The sequence below is a fragment of the Paramormyrops kingsleyae genome, chromosome 5, assembly GCF_048594095.1.
Source record: "Paramormyrops kingsleyae isolate MSU_618 chromosome 5, PKINGS_0.4, whole genome shotgun sequence".
NCBI classification, from domain to species: Eukaryota; Metazoa; Chordata; class Actinopteri; order Osteoglossiformes; family Mormyridae; genus Paramormyrops; species Paramormyrops kingsleyae.
The window spans coordinates 12985613-13013373 of NC_132801.1; the positions used below are offsets into that span (position 1 = coordinate 12985613).

The 27761-nt window shown below is 45.7% G+C and overlaps 1 protein-coding gene and 1 non-coding gene across 3 annotated transcripts in view; both read left to right on the forward strand.

Moving 5' to 3' along the window:
• The first annotated feature begins 660 nt into the window (after positions 1 to 660).
• Positions 661 to 733, forward strand: trnar-ccu (transfer RNA arginine (anticodon CCU)). The gene has a single exon. It is a non-coding gene; the product is annotated as a tRNA-Arg (tRNA).
• Positions 734 to 8827: 8094 nt separating this feature from the next.
• The window catches only part of LOC111847779 (alpha-1,6-mannosylglycoprotein 6-beta-N-acetylglucosaminyltransferase B), a 94349-nt gene continuing 75415 nt past the window's right edge, over positions 8828 to 27761 (forward strand). Inside the window, exons 1-2 of one of the 2 annotated variants that reach the window (XM_072712183.1) lie at positions 8828 to 9552; positions 14033 to 14145. In XM_072712183.1, coding sequence (XP_072568284.1) covers positions 9485 to 9552; positions 14033 to 14145 — 181 coding nt within the window. In that variant the 5' untranslated portion in view covers positions 8828 to 9484. The remainder of the gene's footprint in view (positions 9553 to 14032; positions 14146 to 27761) is intronic. The other variant, XM_072712184.1, reaches the window with a different exon arrangement.

Genomic DNA, 27761 nt, shown 5'->3' on the forward strand with positions numbered 1-27761 from the left:
CAGAGAGGATACAGATTCGCCCTAATGCACAATCAGAACTTCATTTGGAATAATAACTTCAAATTAAGGCTGTGAGGAATTTAGGGCAAAAAAAAAAAATTCCTATAGTGAAAAGGCAGAGCGACGTTCTGCAGGGAGGATCTGCCAGGGGCGTCTGTTAAACAAGGTACACGGAAACCAGCTATGGCGAGGGGGACTTTAATTACGCTTATTTCCAGCTATGATTCTCATTATAATTTGCAGTAATATTGTTGCATTCCTAGATGTGCTGAAATGAAATACGTCAATTAAGAAATGTTTCTTTTTGACTGATTTGGGAATCGCTTGTCATCAGTGAGCCACTAACCTGAATTGAGAAACGTTTTTAGCAATACGTTAGCAATCACCATAGCAAATAAATCGTGACAAAATAGCAGACTGGGGCTGCACCCGCCATGTGATGCTGCGGTGTGGGGAAGGTGTCTTAGGGGGCCCGGGGTCATTAGGCAGGTCCCCCACACAGAAGGATCTGAGGCAGTATCCTGCCTCAACCTTCTAGTCACGTCAGTATGCTGGGGTAAAGGGAATCAACCGCTGCAACTCCCTACCATCCGGGAAGGCTCTGTGGCAAGCCTCGTAAGCAAGCCATGGTGCTTAATTTGTCAGCAGCTTCACAGTGATGCCCCAGTGGCCTAATGGATAAGGCACTGGCCTCCTAAGCCAGGGATTGTGAGTTCGAGTCCCATCTGGGGTGGCTTGCATTTTCTGTCCTGGATATGACATTAATCTGCATCCAGCCTTGCAAGCGGTCTTCCAACTTGCAGGAAAACTTATTTTTTGGGGGTTGCTGGCGGGACTGGCCCAATTTACAACCACTCTATACAAACAAGCACGATACTCTTCTGCTCTCTGCACGCACCGTGAAGGGGATGGGGGAAAGCCTTCGGGAGTCCCATCCCCGGACGAGTCGAAACCGTGGGAGAGCTAATAGAGTCAGACCTGCTGGGGATCGGGGCTGGTGTGGAGCTGAGGCGTCGCCTGCTGTATGGCGACACTTGGGTCCCAGTTTGAGGCGACCCATCTGGGTAGGCGCTTGGAACGTCTTGTCTCTCCGGCAAGATGACCATCTTCCTCTCCTGTCAGGGGAGCTTTGTAAACTCTGCATTTCCGTGGCAGCACACTCTGAGGTACGCAGAACGGGGAGTGACCAGATCTCTGTAGGTGGCTATACCTACTTTTGGTCTGGTCGGTCTGACGGCTGCCATACTCAGGGAGCAGCTGTTGCTATAGCGAATCGGCTCCTTCCGATGGTGTCTAATGTCACTCCTTTCAATGAGCGTATTATGAGACTCGGGCTAAGGCACTCCTTGGGTGTCTTGTCTGTTGTCTCAGTGAGTGGTCTGCTAGGATTTGGGCTGGGAAATCTGATTGTGGATCAGCATAGTAGCTTGCTGGTTTGAAAATGCTTACATTTCCAACTCTGCCTCTCGGCCCTTTCAGAACTTGGAAGCCACGGGTTGAGAATCGCTGGTCTATTTGCATCTTCAGCGCATCCTTGAAGGCAGACTGAAGTGTCCGGTTAGGTCTCATGTCACACAGGGCTGAAGGCTCATTAGTTGCCAAACTAATGCCCCCCACGTAGCTGGCAAACAGCTTGATGGCAGCTGAAAAATATTGCGCACAGTCAGAGGTCCATCATGCTCTAGCTGGGAGCTGCGGAAATCTATTTGACTGTGATGTTTGGACAGATATTAAGAGATAGACTTAAAACCCAGGGGTTTGCACAGTGAATGAACCCACTGCAGGGTGGGCACAGTGAATGAACCCACTGCAGGGTGGGCACAGTGAATGAACCCACTGCAGGGTGGGCACAGTGTATAAACCCACTGCAGGGTGGGCACAGTGCCTCCGGGATTGTGCCGGGATTGTGCTGGGATGTGTGATGAAGCCAAACAGCCAAATAACCGAAGCATGAGATCTGCTCAGTCGTACTCCCCCCCCCGGTCCCATGTCCAGACTCTGGCAGAGCTGAAAACTAGCAATTTTCAGGGAGAGCTGACAATGGTGGGTTCCGGTGGGCCTGACTTACCTATTTCAGAGGGCTGTCGCCACAACAACTACAGCCCCTCCGTCACCCTGTGACCAATGGGAATGTGTCCTGTGCTTTGCCGCCAACCAATTGGAGCTACCTTATCTTTTGGTCTCCGCCCACCTGTGTTCTGGCTCTCCTCCATGCTATCACTGCCCTTTCAACATGGCAGTGTATCCCAAAAGAAAAGCGGGAGAGTGGAATGAGAAAAGACAGAAATAAAAGAGAGAGATAAAGATGGAAACAGGGAAAAGAAAATGTATCTTTTATTTTAATTTGTGAATCTGTGTTCTTTCTTAAGTGACAGCAGGTATAGGAAACTGTCTGCTCTGAAACTATGGGGGGAAAATGGAGCCCTTTCATCCATATGATGAAACTACAAACCTACTCAGTTGGGTTTGTTCAGAGGGACAGACTTTCTGCACTGATATGCTGTCATAATGGCCATTCATATTCATATTTGGTAAAACTCTGAATAAGCAGATGTCATGTTTTCACTACTAAGGAAACTGCAGAAACAGAACTTGTTCCCAGTGTGACTTTATTGATCCACATTGTCACAGAATCCATCTCGCGTGTAAGAAGCACTGGTTACTTTAATTATCCGTTTCAATCCTAAGTGCTTTCCTAAGTGATTGCGTATCTATTTATATCTATCCTTAAGCAAGACTCAGAGAGAGCCACAGCAAAAAGGATTATTATCATCTGCCGAACTTGAGATGGTCTGTTTGCTGTTGTTTTTCCAATTACAATTTTGCATTTATAAGCTGATTTTGTGAGTTTGTCTTGTTTAAACGGAAATGGGACTTTAATTAACACTGCTTTATTAAGAAGTGGAGGGGGGGGGGGGGGGCAGCTGATAACCCACTGTTGTCAGGACCAAAAAACACCCAGAACCTGCTAGTGACCAAAACCAATGCCTTGGAATATAGCTGCTGAGACCTGGTTGGTTCCAACAGGCAAACAATTCTCTCTTCACTTCGTTTCACTTCACTTCATTTCACTTCACTTCACAGTAGTTTAGTCTATGTCCACTACCCAAGTTCAATGTGGGCCGGAAGAATGTTTGTTGTGTTTCAGGTTAAGCAGAGGTAGATCACTCTAGCAGCTCCAGCTGTCTAGTCCAGTCATGGCCCTGGACAAGCAAGAAACAATTTTTTGACTCGTGGAAAGAGGAGTGGTGAAGGCCTTGCTGCCCACTCATCCTCAGTAAATTCGGTTGAAAAGCAATTTCACATGCCATGCATACAGTGTACTGCTGTTCATGTCTTAAATGTCTTTTATAAACATTTTGATGCTTTAGTTGTGCGACAGTGGCTCGGCGGTCCAAACTGTCGCCTCCCACCTGCAGGGATGTGGTTTTGTGTGGGGAGTTTCCTCTTGCAATCCAAAAAAAAAGATGCAGTTTATGTGAATTAGTGTCTCTAAGTTGACCATTGTGTGCATTTGCCCTGCACTGGACAGGCACACCGTAACCCTGTGCTGGAAATCAGCTAATGGAAGTTGGATAGATGATCCTTCAGTAAATGAAATGGAGCTTTATTTAACACCAGTAGATTATAGGCACATCTGAATGTTTCCTCTCATAGACCCCATCTGTCTCTTCTTTGCGACATACATACAGGCCAGAGGAAAGCTGCAGGTCTGAGTGCTGGGCCAGCCATTTATCTTAAGGTGCTTTCCTGTGTACCAAAAGGCAGCATATCTGTCTGTCTGTCTGTCAGCCCTGGGAACTGAACCAGTAACCCTTTGATCACAGGCACAGATGCCTAACCTACCAAGCCACACACCACTCACAGGAACAAGCAGTAGTGCTGGCAACCAGCTCCAATATTAACCACCGATAAAAGTGAAACAGAAAGAGGTTTGTCTGAAGGCTCAGTCCCATTTGTCTCATTTGGTCCACACTTACGCACTCCCACACTTGCTGTGCGTGTTCATGCACTTAGTGCATTTTTTCAAGGGTGTCCCGTTCCTCAAATAAACCAAGTGCAGTGCATTTGACGTGCACTTTATCCACACTTTGGCAAATACTGCATGGAAGCGGTATATAGACCATGATGCACCATATCAGTGGCGACTCATTTTTACACGGTACACGAGAAAGTCTGCTGGCCTATTTGGAGCCCAACATGCCTTCAAAGAAGTTTCAATGTAAGCGTGCAAAGTCGTATAATGAGTGTTTATATAGACTAGGCTACAGTGAAGAACAACCCCAAACACAATCACAAACGCTGTAACATGTCTGTTGTTTACCCCTTCAGTTATCAAGTGTGTCTCGTTGCTTTGAAAAAATTCTTGCACACTTGGGCTCCTTACACATATATGTGCAGTATCTCAGTGCGCTTGGCCCGCAGTCGGCGCAGTGTGCTGAGTAGGACGAAGCCTCAGTGTCCCTTTTCTCTGCCCTGATTTTGAGAGGCTCCACCGTATCGCATCAAGCAGTCGCTCCACTCCAGGACAGTGTGCCATTTGCAGACACCATATGCATGAACAGAACAAAATGACTACAGCTCACAAATCGGTTTGCATCCTCATTCGTGTTGTACTTTACCAGCCTGTAAAAGGAGTCCTCTGTCCATAGTCTGCGGACCCTTCTCTCCAGGTTCAAGCTGGCTTGGCACAAACAATGGACCCGTCATCTCACTGCACTTGTACAGTGACAATGAAGATCTTGTGCAATGGTCTCTGCCAAGCAGCTGGCTTGTTGTTGTTGATTTTTATTTTGGATAGAAATAGCATTGTAGTGTCACGTACTGTTTGACTTAAACATGACTAAATCGATGGCAGTCCCTCACTGTAGTCATGAAATGATAGTTTATTTGCCATTTATACAAATACTGAGCGATGCTTTGGTTTTCACTGCACTGGGAACGAGAAGAATTCCTCTCCACCAATCAGCATCAAAGTGGAAGCGTTCATGTGGCCGGTGACCAGCAAGGCCACGCCCCTCCCATTCCTTTTTGGCAGCCACACCTGACTGTAGTTTGCTTAATGAGGCCTGCGGGGGAAAGTAAGGACTCATTAAGGTGCACTAATGAGTGGAGGGTGGCAGTACCCACAATGAAAGCCTGGGCCAAACATTGCAGATTTTGCCAGAAACAAAGATTTAATTTAAACTTACTAATTGTGAAAGTAAAGTTTTAACTTTTAAACAGCTGTGTTCAGATTGCATTTTGCGGCTTAGCCATGAACACATCCAAAGCGACCTGCAGAGTTTTATATTATCAGAGGTTTTACAGGAGAAATTCGGGGTAAGTATCTTTCTGCAGGGTCTACCCCAGGGACATGGACCAACAAGCTCCAGATTAAGAGCCCAAATCCTTAACCACTACTCCTCCCTGTTGCCAGACGGCTTAGCCAACACATTAATAACAAATGGAAAGCCATAAAATTACTGTCACAGGCAGAGATGGGGATGGGCCTGGGGAACGATTCAAAGCCCTGAGGGACTGCTTTATTCAGAGTTATGGAAAGGGAAGTCTAGTGAGCAGGGAGAAGCCAGCAGAGGCATTAAAATGGAAAGAAGAGAGATGAGTAGAGCACTCCTGGGATACATCGTGTCTGGTCCGTAGGAGTCGTATGAAGAGCAGAGATGGTCTCCAGAGGATGATGTCCTCTATGTCAGATGTATATCGTTAACCTTCCTTCCAGGGTTCCTCATTGGCGATTAATTAGCGGCTCTGTCCGGCAGCACAGCTCTGAAGTTACCGGGGTGGTACCACCGTCGAGGCGAGAGTTACGTTACCCATATATATACCGATGTGAAACATACTGTGATTTTGTGTGCTTCAGCCAGATCTGAGGGAGGGCTATATTGCTCATGGACCATCCATATGGGGATCTGTCTCAGGTAAAAGCAAAACTGTCAAACCGAGAGTCACTGACATGGTTTTGGGCAGTCAAGGTGACACATCGGAGACTTAGAGATGGTGGATGAGAATGTGTGAAAGTCACAGCCCCATCTATCATTTTACTGATTTTGCGGCCCATTGATTATTTACCTATGTATTAATTTATTTATTTTTGCTGCTTGGCTCTCTAGATTCATTTTTTCCAAATAAGTGAATCAGAGTGTCGTAATCTCCCGTGTGTGATTACACTTACTGAGCATTTGGAGTTGGCAGGCGGCATTACGTGACGTTATTCACGCCGAAGGCGCGCAGTGGGGGGCGGGGATTACGGCGTGAAAGCTGCTGTCACGGCGACAAGGCGGCGGTGGTGTTTTTATTTGCTGTCCGCGATGGGGCGACGATGAAAACCCCGCAAATATAATGGGCTTTTGGTTCCTGCGCTCGGTGTGGCTCCTAACACGCGCCTGGGAGCCATAGCGGCGGTCGCCGTGTTGCTCCTCTCGCTGTTTTCTTACCAGCCCCGTGACTAGGAAATCACACTCTTTTAGCCGCCCACCCTACAACGGAAAGTGGATGTGGATGTTCCCATTGCGATCTCGTCAACTTTAATTAATTCTTTAAATCTGACCTTTAAATAAAGTGCAATGAAATAACTGTGGTAATAGAAGATAAATATGGAAACGTTAATAAAGATCACAGAGCAGACTAGCATTGCCTTAAACAAAGCAAAAGCACTAGGCTACTTATAGTGTTATATTACTACTATAAAATAATAATCAGACAATGGAATTATTTATACTAGTATAGAAAGTATGGATTGTGGAATAGGCTGCAGAATCACTATGAGCCCACAGTGGATAAACGTCACGAAGATAGATGATGGGAGTGTAATACTGAAGTCGCTGTCAAGAAGGGGACTTTTTCAGAATATGCACTTGACCGTAGAACAAGATTTGTCCCTGTAAATTGTCAAATTAACATATGTCATATTATTAGCTTCTCGGATCATTTTTATGTGAATAAACACAATTATTATGCATTTTGACCAGAATGTTAGAAGCGGTGAATGTACAGAATGTCATCTATGAAAACGGGTCTAAATAGCAGTGTTTTTCATGGTGTATGAGAAAGCATCTTCAGCTGGCGTTGCTTGCCCGTGAATCATCTTTCAAATGCAGATTTGTAGCGCAAGCCCTTTGACAAGGAACCTCTTAGAGCCCCTGTTAGCGATTCATAACCAGTGATGTCAGTAAGGAAAATAAAGCTTCCTTGGCCGAGGAAACAATTAGTAACATCTGTTAGAGGCATGGCGCACTGCATTGGCTATCAAACGAGGCCAGGTTTATTTCACAGCTTCGCTGAAATCTGGGCATTTATAGACACCCGCCAGGTCAGCGCAGATATTTTGCAAAGTGCTGTTTCAAATATGATAAACACTGTATTATATTCTACCGGAAAAAAATCCGAATAAAAATTCTGGCTTATTTAAAATAGTAGGCCTACTAATATGGTGTAAATTCAAACAGAGAACATGCCAAAACAAGTTTTCTTAATCACTAAGTTAATGCATTTCATTTCACCCATAATTAGATGTCAGTTAAGTCATAAAGTAAAGTTTAATTTATTTCATTCGCCGTCATAGAATAAGAGGTTTGACATTACGGACCTAATTTAGACACTGTGAGCTCAGACTGAATCACTGGATTTACGTCAAATCAATCCGCTGCTTGTATGACAATCAGCTCCCTGACCCAAGTCTTTACATGCTGGTTTCACAGTCGAAATCTTGTAAATTTTTAAAGGTATCATAAAACCACGCTCTTGACCTAGTTGAATTTTTAATACACAGGTGTACGTTTCATATTTTTCAGCAGCAGGTTGTCAATGTACTGTAGTGTACTGTTAACATTTATACGGTACTGTAATTTATTGGGCCTACATGTTTTCTAAAGACCATATATTTACAATCGATGTCGATACTTGTTATAGGCTATCTAATACCTGTCAACAATAAATTCAGACGATGTTTTAAAGGACCGCATTTGTTTTACCAGCAATCCAGCCACGGATTACGGTGATGCAGAATGTTATTTTTGTGACCACTGGGTGACGCTCTTTCTTTCATTGTCCACCGGCCTTTCTGCATAGGCGCTAGCCTTGGTGCTGAATTGTCGTTGAATGTTCCTGATAGCTTTCACTAGCTTCGTTTAGATTATTTTAGGGACATTTTGGGCCTCTTTTGTGTGCCAGTGTTCAGTCAATAATTTCTTCCACACAGTTAGTTTCAATCTTTTCATTTACTTTGCGAATATATCACTTTTTCTTTAGGCTACTTCCCGGCTGCCGCTCGGATTAGATATTGACTTGGTTCTGGTCTATCAAACAACAAATGGTTTGAGATGGAAGTCCCAGCAGAAGTTTAACACTATTTTGCTATTACAAACGCTGTCCTCTGATGGCTCAATGCCTCCGGCTCCCAGGGTCGCCTTTTCAAAATGAGCTTTTGGCCACGTATAATCGGGACCGACCTTCCTGTAATTCTAAGTCTGCACATAAAACCTTTTTTCCCGACTACATTACTCCGTCCTCAGGAACCTGTGGCTTTTCAAAAATGTTTGACATCAATTTTTAATTAATGTACTTATATAAACGCAGTTGCATATTCTATCTTTGGTCCCTGGCCTCAGCTTTTATCCTAATTTGTTTTAAGATAGTGCCAACGCCGTTATTTTGCTTTATTTAACGATAATGTCCAAGTAAGTCGTTTAAAGGGGAGCTACAGTGAAAAACGCTGAAATGTAAAATGGGGGGGAAAGAAAATATTTCATGTACACAAATATATGGGGATCCAAGCGGTAGATGGCGCTGCGCAGATGATTAAAACACAGTGAAGAAACTGGACAGTAGTCGCAATTTGTACAGCCTCCCGTAAGAGAATAAGCCACATATATTTCAGATAGAGGCTCGAACCTTGTTCACTGAGCATCGTCAGGACTGGCGTCTGATGCACGGCAATCCGTCAAGGGGAGCGCAAACACACCCGCACACACACCCACACATACAGTCACACACCTCCGCATGCAGGCTGCCGGTGAAGTAAGGCAGCGAAAACTAAAGCTGACAAAGAAAACATGGGTGCCGTGCATGTGCGGTTCTCTTACCTGAATCTGTTGATTCTATGTCGTAGGTAAAACGTTTTTATCTTATGCAGTTTACCATCGGAGGAAATGTAAGCTATTTTCACCTGGATGTTGTGAAGTTCTGTGATACACGGGGATCAGTCGGGCTAAATGTCTCTGGACCGAGAATAAAGTCAAGTGACTGCTGACCTTCGGGAAGTCTTTAAAGCTGGCAGACAGACAAATATTTTCATACGGAGTGACAACGGATGGATATATTTGACTCTGTGTTTTGTTATAGCTCATTCAGACGTTGCAAATGCGCAGCCGACTATTAAAATCACAAATACTGAGCCTAAAATGCCGCTTCGGCTCCGAACCGCGCATCGCGAAATAAGGTTCACCGTGTCGGGGGTCCGTGGTCTGCATGATTCTTTTGGAAAATGATCGATCTGAACACCGACGGTAAAATAATGGTGAGAAGATGCCTTGTGACGTTCAAACCGTTCAGGTGAGTGCAACGTACCATTTTGTAAATGCTTTCCCAACATTTCATAGATGCTGTCGTTTGTGCTAAGTAACTTTGGCAAGTGCAAATAGCAAAGGAACGTTAACATGAGGTCGGGTTGAATTATAGTCCATGTGCACTGTGCCAGTTCGCTTATTAGACGGAGAATGCATGTTTTTGATACCTCGATCGTTCATTTTCTGCTACCTTCTCCTCTGCACAAAGCCTGCTTTGAGATTGGTTTCGTTATTAGCGAATGTTAAATTTTCTTTAGTTATGTCTTGCATCCATTCCATAACTACGCATTGCAAGAAAAATATTGATGTCAGTATTGAAAGCGATATACACTTCATAGTGGTCATAGATTGGTGATAAACTCCTGCAATAACTCCTACAGCTTAATGTGTCCGGGGTGGCTGTGCTGTGCGCGCGGTGACAGGTAGGATCCCGGCTCGTGGACCATACTGAGATACGGAGCCTCGGTATATATAACACGACAGGGAACATCACAACTTTAGGGATTAAAGAAAGTACCAGCCTTTGGTAATTACGATCCTGAAAAGTAAACAAATTATTTCATATAACGCGCCTCTGATTAAGCGATCAGATTCTTGGGAAGGAAATCTCACAACAGAAGCACTTAGCTGGATGTAGGTTATATAAATCCTTTTAAAATTTGCCTCATATATTGTATGATTATGAGTGATCGGTGATGTGTACTAAAGGACTGTGGGCCAATTTGGTTTTGATTAAGTCGGAAAATAAACCAAACGCTTAGTGTATGAGGTAGCCTACAGTAGCCTACATAAAATGCACAAAACCCAGCTGCAAGTATTGATTGTATTGCAATTAATAACTCGGAAGTATCAACGGGGACATTCTTCTTGCAAACGTAAACGTTCAATTTTTATGTAGACTTTTGTCTATCGAATATTGACATTTGTCGCATTTAATGCTAAATTAATAACGATTGTTTCTACACAAAACAAAACAAACATAATTATCGTCGCGTTTGACGTGAAAGGATTATCGACCTTAGTAAGTGTCAAGTTTAATTTATTTCCCTTTACAACTCATTGTTTATATCTTTCTCTGGAGAAGTTTATTGATGCATCTACATGTTTATAGTAATCTGCAACTCATTAGTATGCATTGAACAGTAATCTAGATTTAATTAGGTTTCTTTATTTCTCGTTTTAACCTAAAATGAAAGAGTTAAATGAATGTTTGGCGATATCCATCAGTTCAAACTTTATTTTTCCTTCCTTGTTTCCATAACGGCGTAGAGTGTGGTTTCGCTTTCTGAACGTTTGCACGTCCTCCGGACTGAGTCTGTGTAAGGACGCCTGTTCAGCTACACGTGCTCACGCTCCGATGAGTGCAAAGTTTCTTGAGCTGTGAAAAGAGCTGATTCCTCCGACACCGGCTCACAGCTGGATTTACAGCAATGCCTCGGTGACGGATCACTCCTCCGCCATCAAACACAAGCACAGCATCCATCATTCAAATCTTTTTTTCGTGTAAAAACGTGCCACAAGAGCCTGGCGCGTGTTGCTGCTGAAAACGACAAATGCGCTGAGGCGGATCAGTCAAACAGCCGCTTCAGTACCAGTGAGTCCTCGAGATAAGACCTAATATCCTCTTGATGTAAATGATTCCGCTTCTATCAAATGCCTTTCAGAAGTGTCAAGGCTTCACAGAAACCAGTCATTGAGGTGGAAGAAACCAATGGTTGTTGGGTTACGTGCCTGACACCTGCTGTAAATAGACACAGGCTGTTGAAGAATTCACTGTCAAGGAACTCTGGCGCTTCTGCAGTCAGCCTGGAGCGAAATCTGATAACTGTGCATATTTTATAAACCAATTAGAATGCACCAGTTCTCTCACTCTGATCCAATTACAGAACCGAAGCATCTCCTTCAAGCCTTTTAATTAGCGACGGGATGGGTAGACGTCACGATGCAGGCAGCTACTCGAGCTTTGGAAATCACCAGGAGGCTGAAAACAGACCATGGGTCTCATTTGGGCAATCAGGTGTCGCGAGGGGCAAAGTGTCCCATCACAGTGTGGCTCTCTGCGGCACAGATCAGGCCGCGCGTGCATCGACATCATTGGCTATTTCTTTTTCCCCCAATGTGGCCCCAAAGTCATTTGCGATTACAAGTTTTTGGCAGCTGCGACAAGCCACGATTAATTCTCCGGATTTGTGACAACATGTTTTTTAAACAGTATTTCTAGGCTTATGTCCTTGGGCAAATGTTCCACACCAGGATTAATAAAGGGAAGAATCCAGCTCCACAAATCAGTCCCAAAGCATCCTGGTGGAGCTGTAATCACAGACTCGGAGGAGGATGGCATGTCCTGTGTATAATTTTTCTTTTTTCGAAGGAAAACCTACTGCAAAATCATTCGTCTCCGTGGTAGATATAGATAATGGGCAAAACACAAAAAACGGAAATAAACAGTGAAAAGTGCCACACGGAAGCAGAGTGGAATGAACTGCAGCTGGCAGAGAATCAACGAGAATTAATTAGATGAGAATAGGCAGTGGGGTTCACTGAGTCGTTAAATATCCGAATGAGCACGGGTCCAATGGCTTCCTCTTGTTTGTGATAATTCTAATGCCATGATACTCCTAGCTGCCATGCAAGAACTCCAGCTGCCAGCCGTCTGGCAGATTAGCAAACTTCCGCGCAGCCCTGGAAGTGCTTACAGCGACTCTGCTGGCGGGAATCGGGAAGACCTTCCTGTACCTCCTTGGCTCACTGCACCCTGGACCCTGCAGGTTATCGTGCTGTCTGGGCCAGACCGGGCAGGGTAACGCAGCCACTTGGCCCATCGTTGGGTTCTATTTGTGGGGGAGGGCGAGGAAGGATGTGGCGTCTGCGAGTGGTGTATCCGCACCGGCCGGCGGTTCACTGCTGCTGATGCGATGCGATGGCTTCACCTTTGAAGTCCTCTTTAATGGGTCCTGGCAGCACGGGGGGGGGGGGGGGGTTGGATGCATGGATCTGTGGAAGCATCTGGTCTCGCCTCGCTGTCCTGTCTAGACCGGAGCCAGTGCCTCTCTCTCGCTTTCCCTCTCTCCCTCTCCGTTCTTCACGTGTCATTGCCCTCCCACGCACGCATCACTCGCCCCTCGTCCCATCGAGGTGGCTGCTGTTGACACATTGGCCATTTTCGCAGGTTATGTCTGCGAAATGCTGGCCAAGAGGGGATTGTAAATTACACCCTTGTTTGAAGACACCGAGGTCTCCCCTCACAGCCTGGATATTTTACTCGAAACGCTCACACGTGTTTCAGATGCGCGTGTTGTGAGCCTGACAGCTCCCATTTTGCAGCTGTTAATGCTGCTGATGATGTTTTTTCATTCGGCTATTTATCAAGGTGACTTAAAAAAAAACTAGAATTAATTTACCAATTAGCCTGCTCTTTTTATAGAGTGCAGATGCTTCTGGTGCGTCTGCCTAGAATCACAGACAGTCTTCAAGATTCAGCTGATATTTCTTTTTTTAAATGATGTCATTTTATGCTTGGTCATTCCTACTGCTGCTGATCTTTAGTTTTGTTGCACTAAACCGAAGCCTGTAATTAGGCCTCCTCTGAAGATCTGCTTCCCACCCTGGGGAAGGAGTCGGAGTTGCTGGGGATCGTCAGATCTGCATGGAGAATAATGGCGCGGGAAGCAACGGCGGCACACATTCCAGGCCAGAGACGCATGAATTATTCAGCCTATTTTCTGCCTCATTGTGGGCTCCGCTGCTTCGCTTCGGATCGTGAGCACGGAAGCGCGGACGGTGGCTTGCGTCGCAATAAACAAACCGGTACCGCGTGATGAGACGTGCGAGGGATGCCTCTTGGCGTTCTCGCAGCGAAACGCGTGACACGCATGAAGCAGAGAGAGTTCCGGGCACACGCTGACTGTCCCGCAGCATTCATCGTGCTGATGTACTTGCCTGTGTAGAATCATCATAGATGATGCACTAGGGAATGGCGAAATATCCAGATATCCTAACAGGTCAATTGCTCGTTTTAACTTTACACAAATAGAAAACACACATGCTGAGCCCATAAGGTAGATCTGAAGTTTGCTATCAGTAAAAACAAACGTGGGGTGTGGGACAGAGATAAAGTGTTTGTTGTGCAGAGCTCATGGGAGTTTCTAAGCCCAGTGCAGCATAAGAAATCGGATCAGTCCCAGCCAATCAGCTCCAAGCCTAGTTCATTATAAATAACTGGCCCCTACGATTTAATGTGCAGGTTATCATCAGAGGAACCAGGACTGTTTGAGATAATTAAAATAAAGAGGAAATCTGATTTTTTTCCTGATGTTTCCTCAGCTAAGATTTCTGCGAGTAAGGGCTGGCTTTATCTTCCTTGTTGTTTCTGCCTTTTCTGAGACTCTGCCTTTTCTTTCTTTCCCCTCCTCTTGTCTTTCCCCCCTTTTTTCTCCTACCAATCCCACACCACCTCCTCCCTCCAGGATTTTCGTGGTGGGAATCGGCTTCTTCAGCCTGTGCTTTCTAATGACGTCCCTGGGAGGTCAGTTCTCAGCCAAGAGGCCGGGCGACTCTCCCTTCACCATCAGGACCGAAGGTAGCGACAGAGTCACTGTGTCGGGGAGCGAGAGTGTGTGTGTGGGAGGGGGGTGCTTGTGTCATCCAGGCACATCTGATGAGAGATGCGATGTGACTCTGACCTGCAGTGAGACAGAGTTCAGGAGCCTGGAGTCCGGGCAGCTGAAGGGCTGCATGATATAGTGGTTCATGTTTCTGCATCATTGACATCATGCATTTTTAGTGGGACACGCAGAGGCTTCTTAATGCACAGGGCGTGTCCTTGATTTACATTTTAGTAATGGTGTAATACTCCAAAGATCCTTTCCCCCATCTTACATAAAAAAATCCAGTGCAAGACCACGGTGAGCCTAGAGTGGGGGTTTCCTACCTAATTTACAGCGAGAGCTACTCCTACAAAGAAATGCATTTGATGCAAGATTATATCGACCATGGTGGAAGTAAAAGTTGTCAATCCGATGAAGGGGAGGGGGGGGGGGGGGTTTGACGACGGTAAAATAAATCTGATGTCTAAGCACCTGATCTTTTCTTTTCTATAACTCCCCTGGGCTTGAGGCAGGGGGCTGCCAGACAGAATCCAAAGGGGGACCCGCGTGAACCTGGGGGGCTTTGAAAATCATACAAATGTAGAGCCACGGACGGGAGTCGAACCCACAACTTTGGAGGTGGGAGGCTAGAGCAGCACCCACTGAGGCACCCTGCTTACATGGTGTGAGAGGAAGACATTAACCCCAGCTGCGTATTTGACTGACTGGACTTGTTAGGGCGACACGTTTGTGTGTGAGTGTTAGTGCCACGTACCTGGTGTTGGGTATTAGCTGTCGTTAGACACACGTCTGCGTCAGCACCTTGCATCCAGGGTACAAGGGCTACGTGTCTGTTCAGCTTCTCGCAGAAAAAAACCTCATTATCGCATCAGTCTCATGACCATGCCTGCCACAGGGAGGGAGGGACCAGCGTGTCTCATTTCATTCTGTGTGGCACAGACTCGGGGCTTCTCTCAAAAAGCAGCAGTTTGCATAGTTGTCTGTTCCAAACTGGGATGCTCAGTCCTCTAACTGCAGACTAAACTTTACCAAACCGTGGGTAGCCCTCTGACAGTGCTGCCTGCCCTGCTGTGGTGTGTGTGTGTGTGTGTGGGTGGGGGGGGAGTGAGGAGGGGGTGAGGAGGGGGTGGGGCTTTTGTGGGGAGGGTTTGGAGATGCGTGATTAATTAACCACTCATGCACTGTTTTTTGGGATGCCATCTAGGCCGAGCTCATTAAGCAGAGCTCAGTGCCCATTCCGGAACTATCCTGCAGGGTAAACACTTTGCATGTGTGTGTGTGTGTGTGTGTGTGTGTGTGTGTGTGATGCATTGGCAAGGAGCAGGGATTTAATGGAGCGACAGCAAGAAGTGGAACAAGACGGGGACTTCCAGCCCCATCTGTCGACTCCGGTGTCCAATTTTTAATTTAACAAGGAGGGGTCTCATTAGTGTCCTTTTCCCTGCACGGCCCCTGCAGTGCTTAACCACACGCACGTCATGGACACCGCGGTAAAAAGGATGCGCGGTTTGTACCCCTTAGCTCATGGTTGCTTTTCTGCCGCACTCCCATTTAGGCTTTAAAACACGGCACACTTAAATTGCACTGAATATTGAATCCACTTGGCGCCCCATCCTGGGGCGTTCCCTGCCTTGCACCCGTAGCTTTCAGGCTAGGCTCCGGACCCCCACAACCTTGCATATTATTAGCAGGTATGGAAAATGAATGAGTGATTGAATGAATGAATGGTTTCCACTTTGTTTAGTATAAGAATATATATAACGCAACTAGATTGCAATAGCGAACATCTTTCTGCCTATTTTTTATGCTGTTGTAAAGGGCTTTAGGACCAGACTTTGCTTGGAAAGGGTAATAAACTTTCGTTAAAGTGTTTCCCATATTCTCGCCAGTCGCTGAGGGGGGGTTAAGGCACTAAAAACCATTGCAGGTCTTGGTTTGAAAGGCGGCATCTGCCCCCTGCTGGCCGTTACTACGGTGATGCCATTTGTTCAAGTTCATTTCCTTCGGGGGAAGGCAGATAATTGCTTGGAGGACACATTAAGAAACGTCGTGTAACTGAGAGTGTATCGCGTACATTGTTATCACGCCGCAGAGTGGAGGATGCTGGGCCATTCTCAGAGAGGAGTGTGTTTGCACCGAGCAGAGAAATGGCTGTCTCTCTCACGCTGGGAAGAAAGAAATCAGAGTGCCAATACTAAGTAAGGCAACATGGGGATATTCGTTTTAATCGCATCCCTCTGTCTTGTATCTTATTTAGTCTCTGTGGATCATTAGCTCACTCTTTGCGCATCATCTTTCTTGTTAAATGCCCAGGGAGCCCCGGCGTTAAAGGTTAATACATCACAGGTGGGGTTTCCCTTAAATTGCGCCTAACCACACCCTCACAGGGGGGTGTGCGGAGGGCATTCTGCAGGACCTCCATGGTCAGAGGCACTCCCTAGAGGGCTGTTTTCTCCCGGCAGTTTGTTTCGATAACGCGTCTCGCTTTCCCATGAAGCGGCAGGCCTCTGCATCAGCCGAGGCATATCCGCAGCGTTTAATACCCAGCCAGATGTCGGCTGGCTCCCGTGTGGTCGGGGTTTAGCCCCTGAAAGCTGTCTCTGCGCTCTAAGGGTCTCCCGCCTGAAGATTAGAGGAAAGGGCACCATGGATTTCAGGCTTGAAGTAACATCTCAACTCATTTGATTGTGCTTGAATGCTCATGTAAAGGGCAGAGGGTGTCTGGGCTCTTGAGGGGCTCCTTTTTGGCATTGGGGGTAGGCTGTCGATACCCTAGTGTAACATGGGAAATGGAGTTTGAGGTGGGGTCTTTGTCAGGTCCCCGTAAACAGCCGGTGTATTAATGAAGTGCTCTTTGCTCTCTTATACGTGATCGATAGAGTAGATCACTCTAAAAGCTTCTGCCGTAAACAGACGCCCACTTTTATGGGTAGTCTACTAGCGTAGGGTCTACGTGTAGCACGCTACTGTTCTAACCTCTTTTACAATTACCATGGTTATTTTTGGCATCCATGTCCTTATAATTGTGTTACTAAATTATAAATTACGTTTGGAGATTGAATATTTCCCACTTTTCAAAGAAGGACCACAAAATATTTCAGAAAACCCAAAACAAGAGTTTTCCAGTGGTGTATAGAGGAACTAAGCTTAATAAACGACGCAAGCAGCATGCTATGAAATGAGTATTAGACACAAATTAGTATTTCTGTTAAGTGGGTAATGATACCAGTGTAAATTTAATGATTCTTTACTTGGATGCCACCCAGCCCTTGATCGCTGGGCACAGACCCCAGAGCCTGAAGGTTGCCCCCCCCGGCCCCCACCTTTGATTTGTCTCCTTGCTGCTGTAACAGCTTTCCTCGAAGAGCATGAATAAATCTTCAGTAATGTTCATTTCATGCTGCTATAGAGGAAATAATACTCCCTTTGGTCACTTAGATCGGAAAACAGTCCTCCTGGCTTTGCTGTTATTCACGAATAAATTACAATAGCAATCTTTCCTCATTTTTACTCACTCATTGTTGTTAACTTGCTCACTTTTTTTGATACAATGTTTCCTTTGTATCACAATATCAAAGTTTTGCATCTGAATGCCTTGGACCCTCTCCTGCCTGGGATGGGCTCCAGGCCTCCATGATGTTGCACGGGTTAAGTGTTTGGAAGACAGATGGAGAGATATTTCGTTTTATTAACAATGTTGAGAGGAATCATTTTGGCCATAAGCGTTCATCTGGTCAAGGAAGCCGCTACAACAATAAAGAGGAACAATGAGAGGAAGCAAGCTATTTCACAGGCTTTCTTTAATGCTTAAGCAGTCAGTGGTAATTGTGTGGGCTTCTTAATAATGGGTTTGCGATATCAGTTCTGACCAGGGGGACTGTGGCACGCTAGTTGCCAGGAAAAAGGCGTGTTTGTACATGTTACTGCCAGTGGTTGCAGCTGGCATCTGCTGGGACACAACTTTTGCGTGATGTACTTCACATTTAATGCCAAATTTCATTGATTATTCTGAGATAATATAAAATGCACTGCAACAGCAACGGCCATGCAATGCTATCAGAACCAAAGATAGTAAAATATTTTGCGTGTAAAAATATGGTCCCACAAATGATTTATGGGTCAACAAAGTTGAGTTTTGTATGTAAATTAGTTGGCTGTTAATTGATTTATTATGAGAAAAATGTGCTCATGAATAATGTAAAAACTGATAGTTATAGATGCCTAAAAACCTACCCATACATTTTCCATAACTGTACAGTACAGGGTCAAGGTGAGCCTGGGAAGTCCCATGAAACAGAGGCTGGCACCATGGATGGGATGCCAGTCCATCACAGGGCACACGCTCACACGCTCACATGCTTTGGGCACCCGACGTAAACCCATACAGACACAGGAAGACGCAAACTGCACTCTTACAGACCGGGGGCAGGAATCAAGCTCGGAAATATGGAGGGAAAGGCCTTAACATTACCAAGAGAGCAATCGCGCCTCCTGTTTGGAGAAAAATGCTATTTGTTGTGAGTTTGCTTTGGCACTAAATTTATTTATGAAATGCATAAATGATCCATTACTTTCCAACCTGGCTATGCTTTACAGTTAATGTTCTATCTTGAAAAATTAAATGATTGAATTTAGTTGTAAGGTGCCATTGTCTTTCCTAAAAGATGATACCAGGTGTCAGTGAGACAGACATCTGTGTTCGGACTCGGGACTCATGGTCAGGATCTGATGGGAGAAACACCAAGAGGCTCAGAGTCAGAGCTAGAGGGGCCACCATAGGTATGATCATACTGTGGGCTGCCTATGTGGCATATGTGGGCTGTCTATGGGGCATATGACCCCGACCTGAGGCCCCTCCCCTAGATGTGTGGGCAGAGATGTAGCTTGGCAGTGAGAGGCTGCACCATAATTTTGCAGTCATTTCCATCCCTTGTGATGAAACTCCCAGGCACGGACTGTTAGGGGTAACAATCTTCCTGTTGGCCTCCCAGTTCTTCCTCTCTCTGGTCCCACCAGCCAGCAAACGATGGATGGCAGTTAGAGAACTAAACAGCTTCAAAACAGCAAAACCATCCAGTTCTGAGTGGAGCTTGTTGGAAGGCAGGGTGAGTCTGAACCAGCTGGAGACCAACGTGGTGGCTCTGTTGGTGCACATGCTTGATGAGGAGAAGGATAAGAAATATTTCGGTTTGACTTTCTGATTTGCTCTCATCTCTTCTCCTGGAGTCTTTGAACTTGGGTGCCGGTCCTCCGTCTCTCAGTCATGCTGCAATGTAATTTCTATTAACTGCACCAGACATTTGATATGTGCAATCTTACAAAGCCAATAGAAAACCAAGCCCATTGTCCACATTTATTACCTGCAGATGCATTGCTTCTTGGGCTAAGTATTTGATTCTTTTTTTTTTTTAATTAACTAAAAAGCAGTCGCTCACATGAAGGTGGTTCAAGGGCAGTGACTGTAGTGATCAGATTATAATCAGGGTAAATAAATGAGTTCTGTTTTGTCATTATGCTGCAACTCAGTCCCAAGTGCCATTTTGACAGAATAATCCATGGTCTGAAAGGATCCCTGTCAGGCAGTGAAATGAGCTTTCGCTTGACGCTTCCTAGTCCCTCAACGACATGATGCCCTCGAGGAGAAACCTCCAGGAACGTTCAGATTGCAGAGCCTCTCACACCGAGGAAGGAGGTGCAGACGGTATTCTTGCTAGGCTGTTTACAGCTCTTGTGTGGTATTGGTGTTGCGGACAAAAGGACACCTCAGTATCAAGATGTTTCTCTAAGAGCACAGAAGGTGGGGATTGGAATTGGATATTTATACCCATAAAATGGTTACGAGGTGGTGAAAATCAAGTTGATCAATAATTTTGATTATGTGCATGTAATTCATTCTTCATTCCTCACTTCTTGTACCGGATAGTACAAGCGAGACTTTTTTTTGGGAGATGAATTTGCAATCTACAGGAAGGGTTGCACAAAGTTCACACCTTTAAAGTTATGGATCCTGATGACACATGTGTCACAATTTAATTCAAGTCAAATTCAATCCAGTCAATTTTACAGTAAAAGCCCTTCACAACACAACTACCCCAGCATCCCAGAAATAGTTAATATTCAACATGAATAGTCAATGTCATATAATTAAAAAAGCTTAATAACTTAATTTAGAGTTATAATTTTTTTCAGATTATTCTAAATTTGGGGACAAGTTTAACAGTTCAGAAGTGTATTTCAAATGTGTAAGTACCTGTACTGTATGTAAGAGATAATTTCATGTCATTAAACCATTTAATGACTCATAGCAGTGCAGCGTTGAGGGAATTCCCTGTAGGCTCCTGCACAGTATGAACTCTACTGTATGTGTGTCTCCTTCAAAGAGATCCCTCCACCTCTGTACATCAGTGGATCGGATGGACAATCTCCAGGCCCAGGATGAGTCAGTCAGCAAATATCTCTTCCCTGGTTCTGACAGTAGCATTTTCCTAATGCTATGGAACTGTCAGAATGCCTGTTTTAATGAAGTGTTTCCATTATTTAGGTTTCCCGAAGGTACTGTATTGGAGAGAGGACCTGAATTTACATCTCGAGTACAGGGAGCATTCTCTGCATGCTTGGGTATTAACATTAGTCTGTCCTCGGATATCATCTTCAAACTAATGGCCAGGCTGAGAGGTTGCACCTGGAGATTGGACACTTAACTAGATGGATAGCAGCCGGTATCTCTTTTGGGCCAAGTATGCACAGAACTCTCTTTTCGCTCTTCATCACATTTAATACCTTTTCAGTGTTTCCTAGGTTACGAGTCCCATCTCTTCACGTGGAAGTTGGAGGTTAGTGACGTCCCAGAATTGAGGTGTGGTTTACATCAGCTGGATAATGGATAATTCGCCTTTCAGCATTGCCATCAGACCACTACTCCGCTAACCTGCATCTGTCTCCTCATCGCCTTATTTGGTCAGTGTTAGCATTCCATTTCCTGAATAGGACAAGCTGTTTCAGAAAATGGATGTATGGATGGAATACTCCACTTACTGCATTTGTTTATTTTTCTGCACTGTGATCTTTTACCAGTTTACACTGCAATCCCATTGCACATGTTTATTACTTATTTTTTTTGCTCATTCCCATATTGCACTGTTTGTCCTGTATAGTCTTATCCTGGAATATCTTGTCCTGCACTGTCCTGTCCTGTATTATCTTGTCCTTCACTGTCCTGTCCTGTATTATCTTGTCCTGCATTGCCCTGTCCAGCATTGCCCTGTCCTGCACTGTCCTTTCCTGCATTGCCCTGTCCTGCATTGTCCTGTCCTCTATTGTACTGCAGTTTGTCCTATCCCCTGATGCCGTACCCTTGAACCCCTAACATAAGAATTTCACTGTGTTCCGCAGAATACATGTGACAATAGAACTTGAAACCTGATAAGTATGAGAAAAGGCTCCTGTCCAGCGCCTGAGGGCTATAGGGACACAGAAATTACTCCACCACTGCCTCCCCATCCCCTGGTTCCCCCCTGGACAACGGGTTTGGCTTTCCACTTGGGGTTACCAAGTATATAGGTTTCTGTCAATTCTATGAACCCTCCTTTACCTCCATGCCCTGTTGGACTGTTGTACTTTGAGGGATGGATTACGCCACCTGGTGGACAGGGAGGGCTATCGTTCTGAGTAGCAGTTATGGGTACCTGCTTAAGACATCTTGGACCCGCCACTAAGCAAAGACCTTTACTGCTTTCACCCAGATCATTCTGCGTCTTCCCCCTCCCCCCCACCAAGACACCCCCTTCCCCCCCTCCCAGGTGCCCCCTCTGCAGTCTAGGGCTGCAGGAGCTGCACATGGAGGGGGAGTACGAGGTATCCATCCAGTCACGTCCAGTCTGGCCATGCTCTACCTCACTGAGACTTTACTGCCTGTGACTCATTCACCCATTTATCTGGTTGTGTTTTAGGACACTTCTCTGTGTGGCATTGTGTGTTGTCACCTTCCTGGCCATTCGTTTCATGGCTGCCTGATTTTCATGCATGACTTCTGCCTGATCTTTCGGTTTTCCTGCTTCTTTCAATCTGGCCATTCTCCCCGTGCTTCTCTTGCTGAAGCTGCGATTTCATGCCTGTGTGTTGACTCTGGTTTCCAGGATTACCATGTGGATTTGGCTTTTTCGTGTTGACCTTGACTGTGTTTTTGGATTATGATCTCTGCACTAAGCCTGCTGCTTCCTCAACCCAATCTTCTCTCAACATTACATTAGAAATGTAGTTTTCAGAAGAACTTTTACAATTTTTCTTAAAGGCAAACATGTAGCGATAATTGGGGTGGTGTATGGCTTGGTGGGTTAGTATGCTGTGCTTGTGATCAGAAGGTCATCGGTTCAAATCCCTTGCTCAACAGAGTGATTTGACTGTTGAGCTCCGTTGAGCAAGGCCCTTAACCCTGAATTGTTCCAGAGATTTTCTGATCTGCTTTCTCAAAAAAAATAAGGACAATAAACTGTAGTAATATGTAGTGTGCCTCGGTAATGTTGTGTAGGGATATACAGGGGATTGCGGATCTTATGCATTCTAATACATTGGAAGTAGCAATTTTACAGTACATTTACCTAACCTGATGTAGCTGCTTATTTTACTGATGGCTGGCATTGTCCGTAATCTGGCTGGCTACAGTAGATTTTTGGAGTGGAATTTGTCAGGCAGCTTGATCATACATACTGTACACATTGAGATCTGCATCATGGAAGCATGCTATTAGGCAAAGATTGTGAATGAAGTAACTGAATTATTTTTGCATTAAATTGCACTTCAGATTAAGGAATTGACTCAAAATAGTGTGGATGGTTGTAATGTCACACCTTCACGGGTGTAGTCCCTTCACAATAGCTGTGCGTCTCTGTCTCTTCACACAGGTTTCCTGTGGGTATTTCGGTTTCCCCCCGTAGTCTTACAGACATTTGTATATGTGTACCCTGACTTGTACCCTATACTTCCCATGATAGATTCCAGCTTCACCCTAATAACATATGTGGATGGGTAGATGGATTGTTTTTAGGTTAATTGTTTTCCAGAAATGTGCGTGATATTTGGGGTATGCCCATTTCGGGGGTTTGAGTCAAGTGACCAGTTGTGTTGTATCTGCCGAAGCCACCTGGTCCTTATTTGGTGATGTCACTGTAGATGTTTCCCTTTCCTGATGCCGGTGTTCTATCGACCAAAGCTACCTATAGAGACGTGCTATCAAACCTTTCTGTGCATGTGCAGTTCCACCGTTTTGGGATTAGGGTTAGGTTTTAGGGGTTAGGGTTAGGGTAAAGGTTTTAGGGCTTTTTTTGGGGTTAGGTTTAGGGTTAGGGTTAAGGCTATTGATTAGCACTACGGTAGCCTAACTTGACAAAGTAGCTGAACTCGTCAGAACACCGGCATCATCCTGCCATTTGCATAGATGACCTCATGAAAAGTGTTTTGCTAATTTGTGGTGTCATTGTTCGTATCAGCAATCCTTTAATGGCCCGAGAAACTTTAAGAGGACTCTTCAAACCTATCATTTAGTAAACAGAGTAGAATTCCTGGTACCTTATCAGCAGGTCACTGGACTGAGAGCTGATGGATATTTATTGGAAATTTCCCCTCATGGCCTTTCCTGTCTGGTACAGCAAGCTAAAGCCAGACAGCAGTGAGGACACATCCTGTTGGCCTGTGTAATTACCTATTAAGAAATTAAGTGCTGTAATTAGGTGATTGAAACAGAAGCTAATATTGTGTCTGCCTCATTAGAAGGGTTCAGAGCCTTTCGGTGTGTTTTAAATATGTATGACATTCTCCTCCAGTTGTCTAGCGATGGCTTGTTGTGACAGCTGGAGGCATCGTTTGTTTCATGCAGAACACACCTTCTTAGTGAACAAAGGCTGTATTGTGATCATTATCCTCTTCCCACCAGATGCAGCCTGAACAAAGCCCTTTTCGGTTCAGGTACGGCTCACATTTTGGTGCAATAAAGCAAAATATAGCAAAACTTAATAAATATTTTTTGCGGGAGATAAAAAGTCTTCCACCCTTTCTCATGGCTTCAAACTCCGAAGCCAAGCCTTTCCAGTCATAGATGTTCTGTACCTCTGAGCCTTAATGAGCAGAAAGCGGTACGAATAAACGCAATTACACGAGCATGGTTCCTGGAACATGGCTGCATTTCCGGCGACTTAAGCATCACATAACAACATGGGGTTGCGCCACATAGTGGGGTTACGCTGCATTTTTTGGGGTTGCACTGCAATGGCGGGGTTGTGTTGCAGTGGTGGGGTAGCGTCATACTGGTGGGGCTGCACTGCATAGCTGGGTTGCGTCGCCTTGGAGATGTTGCGTCACAATGATGGGATTGTGACACGGTGGGGTTGCGCCACATTGGTGGGGGTGCACCGCATAAAGTGGTTGGGCCGCATAGCAGGGTTGTGTTGCATTCTTGGGTCTGTGTCGCATTGGTGGGGTTGCGCTGCAAAGCGGGGTTGGGCTGCATAGTGGACTTATGTTGCATTGTTGGGTTTGGGTCGCATTGGTGGGGTCGAGCCGCATAGTGGGGTTGCATTGCATTGTTGGGTTTGCATCGCATTGGTGGGTTTGAGCCACATACCAGTGTCGGGCCGCATAGCAGGGTTACGTTGCATTGTTGAGTTTGCGTCGCATTGGTGGGGTTGAGCCGCACAGTGAGGCTGGGCTGCATAGCAGGGTTACGTTGCATTGTTGGGTTTTGGTCGCATTGGTGGGGTTGAGCCGCACAGTGAGGCTGGGCTGCATAGCAGGGTTACGTTGCATTGTTGAGTTTGCGTCGCATTGGTGGGGTTGAGCCGCACAGTGAGGCTGGGCTGCATAGCAGGGCTGCGCGCTGTGCTTTGTGTGTGCCAGTCACCTACTTCTCACTTCCAGGATAAGCCGTTTACCCTAAGCCTGATGCCACATTCAGCACCTACACCTCCGGCAGACTCCATTAATAACATCTGCAGACTTTAAATCCTGATGGTGCTGTGAAGCCCTGGAAGAGTGGGAGGGAAACCCCATGCCTTGGCGGCCCTGAGATAAGTTCTCAGACAGCAGCACTCTGATTAGTCTCAGAGGCTCCTTTTTGGGTTCCTCTGCTATAGAAACTCCATTTGTCAAGCGGCTGGAGAGGGAATGTGTACTTGTAGCATACATGGCTGCAGGCAGAATTAAGCCTCTGACACTATTTTTTGGTGTCATTGTTGAATACATTTACCGCAGAAGTGACTGCCGGAGAAACTGCCTGCCTTTTGTCGGAGAGCAAGAGTAATAATTAATGAGTATCGGGAGAATTCATTTCTTTGACTAGAGAAAAAGCCATGGAAAAGAAACAAACCACAAGGTCTGCATCTTCATAGCTGATGTAGGGGTCCTGGCAGAGTTTCAGCAGCTGGCGTGAGGGAGATGGAAAGGGACAAGGTCCCCCCCCAGTGGTACAGGAGAGCTTTGGGTATGGCTGCTCCTCGCGTGGGAGGGCAAGGTCTCCTCTTTAATAGATTCAGAGCCATTTTCCATATGTGCATCTTCTAGCTGTTACAGAACAAACGTGATAGCAATGCTGTGATAGGACAGTAGGAGTCATGAAAAGCTTACATGCAGAAAAAGGCGGGAAGTCTTCGTTGAAGGGTCGTGGGAGTGACTCAGGAACTGTCTCTGTGAGCTAGGGTTGTTCTTTTTGGTTTTTAATTCCTGCTGAATTCTTTATATCCTGAAAAACAGACAGAAAGCCTAAGAGCCGTGGGTGACAGCTGACACCAAAGCGAAGGAAAATTAGCGGTGGATCCCTTGAAGTGGCAGAGGGGAAGTTTTGCCGAGGTGCAGGCAAAGTGCTTGGAGACAAGGCAGAGAGGAGAGCACGCTTTTCTTTTTGGGGGCGTTGCCATGACATTCGAAAGGCCACTGTTAGAAGCTGCCGGGGGAAAAAATAAAAGGTCGCTGATGTGTCTGTGTGCCGTTGTTACTGCAAACTGCAGGACATGAGCTGTGCCCATGCCGGAGGTGTGCTGGCACCCTCCCTCAACGTGCACATCACCCTCTTTGGATGAACCTCACTGGTGCTCTATATTCATGCACTTCATCCTTGGCCGACGAGGTACCCTTAAAAGCAGACCGGCGCAACCTAATGCCCACTAATCGTCTCGGCTAATTTCCCCGTGACGCCTGGGGAACTTCATGGATCATCTGACGTTGCCCTCTTTTGTGAAGCAGCTTAATTGGAACAATTAGCTTGGAGGTAAAAAGTGAACAGCCAGCGGCAGGAGAAGAGCAGCTAGTTGTCCTCACACCAGCCCGACAGAGACACCTGTGTACCGCTGTCCGCTGTGCTCATCTGCCATCAAAGGTAAGGGGCTTTGAAACAGGACCGTCAAGCTGCCAACCAATGTATCAACAAACAAGAAGATAAATTAAGTAACAGCTTGACAGCGATGGTGTATCGTCATTCATGTTTTTTGTTTAATGGCGCCTGCGGTCGGCATCTCTGAATGCCCACCTGCTGTGTCGGAGATCTGACTTACAGTACATGTTCAAAGTCTCAGGCCATCCTGCCTTGCAAGTATCTTCGGAAACAGCAGCTCGAAGCTCGAGTTACAGGGCCGTGCAGAAATGAATCAGACTTATGGCCCCGTTGCAGTCTGTCCTTTTATGAACAAAAGAGACAAACATAGATTAACATAATTTCATTTTGCTCCTTAATGGTCTTTGCACAGGCTATAGTAGCGCAATGTGGGTGAGGAGTCAGATGATGGTAGGAGCCGCAGGGTCACCATGCTGGTACGTGAGGATAAATAAACCCGGTTCGCAGAAAGACACCTTCAGAAAAACACAGAGGCTGACTGGCTGATATTTTCCAGCTTCATGTGACTCCTGGGCCATCCTCCCGGCTAGTGTGCGCTTGGAGGGAACGTTACACGGGCCATCAGAGCATCTGAAGTAGTATGATGTTGTGGAGTCTTTTGCTTTACACTATAAGGTACATAGGAAGCACAACTCTGTTTTCCTAAAGATACGGCTTACCAATCCAATCCAAGAAGGCTTTCTGGTTAGGTACTGTAGCGGTGCATCTCACATTCAGTCCCGAGCAGGGGCATTTCTGCAGAGAAGGCGGGTCCTTCAGTGTTGGGTGTATTTCGTTACCCTCTCTCACTGAATATCAGTGCACAATACTCAGAACATTCCAGAAAATGTCTCCACAAATTGTATATTGATTAATGTTCTTGTATATTTTCCCCAGGCAAAAAAATGGCTGCTGAAATACATCTTTTTTTAAAACTTAAAAAGTTTGTTACACTTTTGGGACTAGGGCAAACATAACAGCAAGAGAAAATAAATTTCAGAATAATTGGTTGCAATTTGGGGAAGAATGAAACCATACAGTTGAATCGACTAAAGCGGCGATGTTTTGGCTTACAGTACTCTGAACACCCGTCCCCCGCCCTGCTCCCCCGCTACCGCGCCAGAAGCTGCAGGCCACTATCCATCCATAAGTCCTCCAGATGGGAGCAGTTTGAAGCAGGCGTCTGGCGGAATGAGGGTTGTATCATCTGGCAGCTTTGGGAGGGGATTAGCA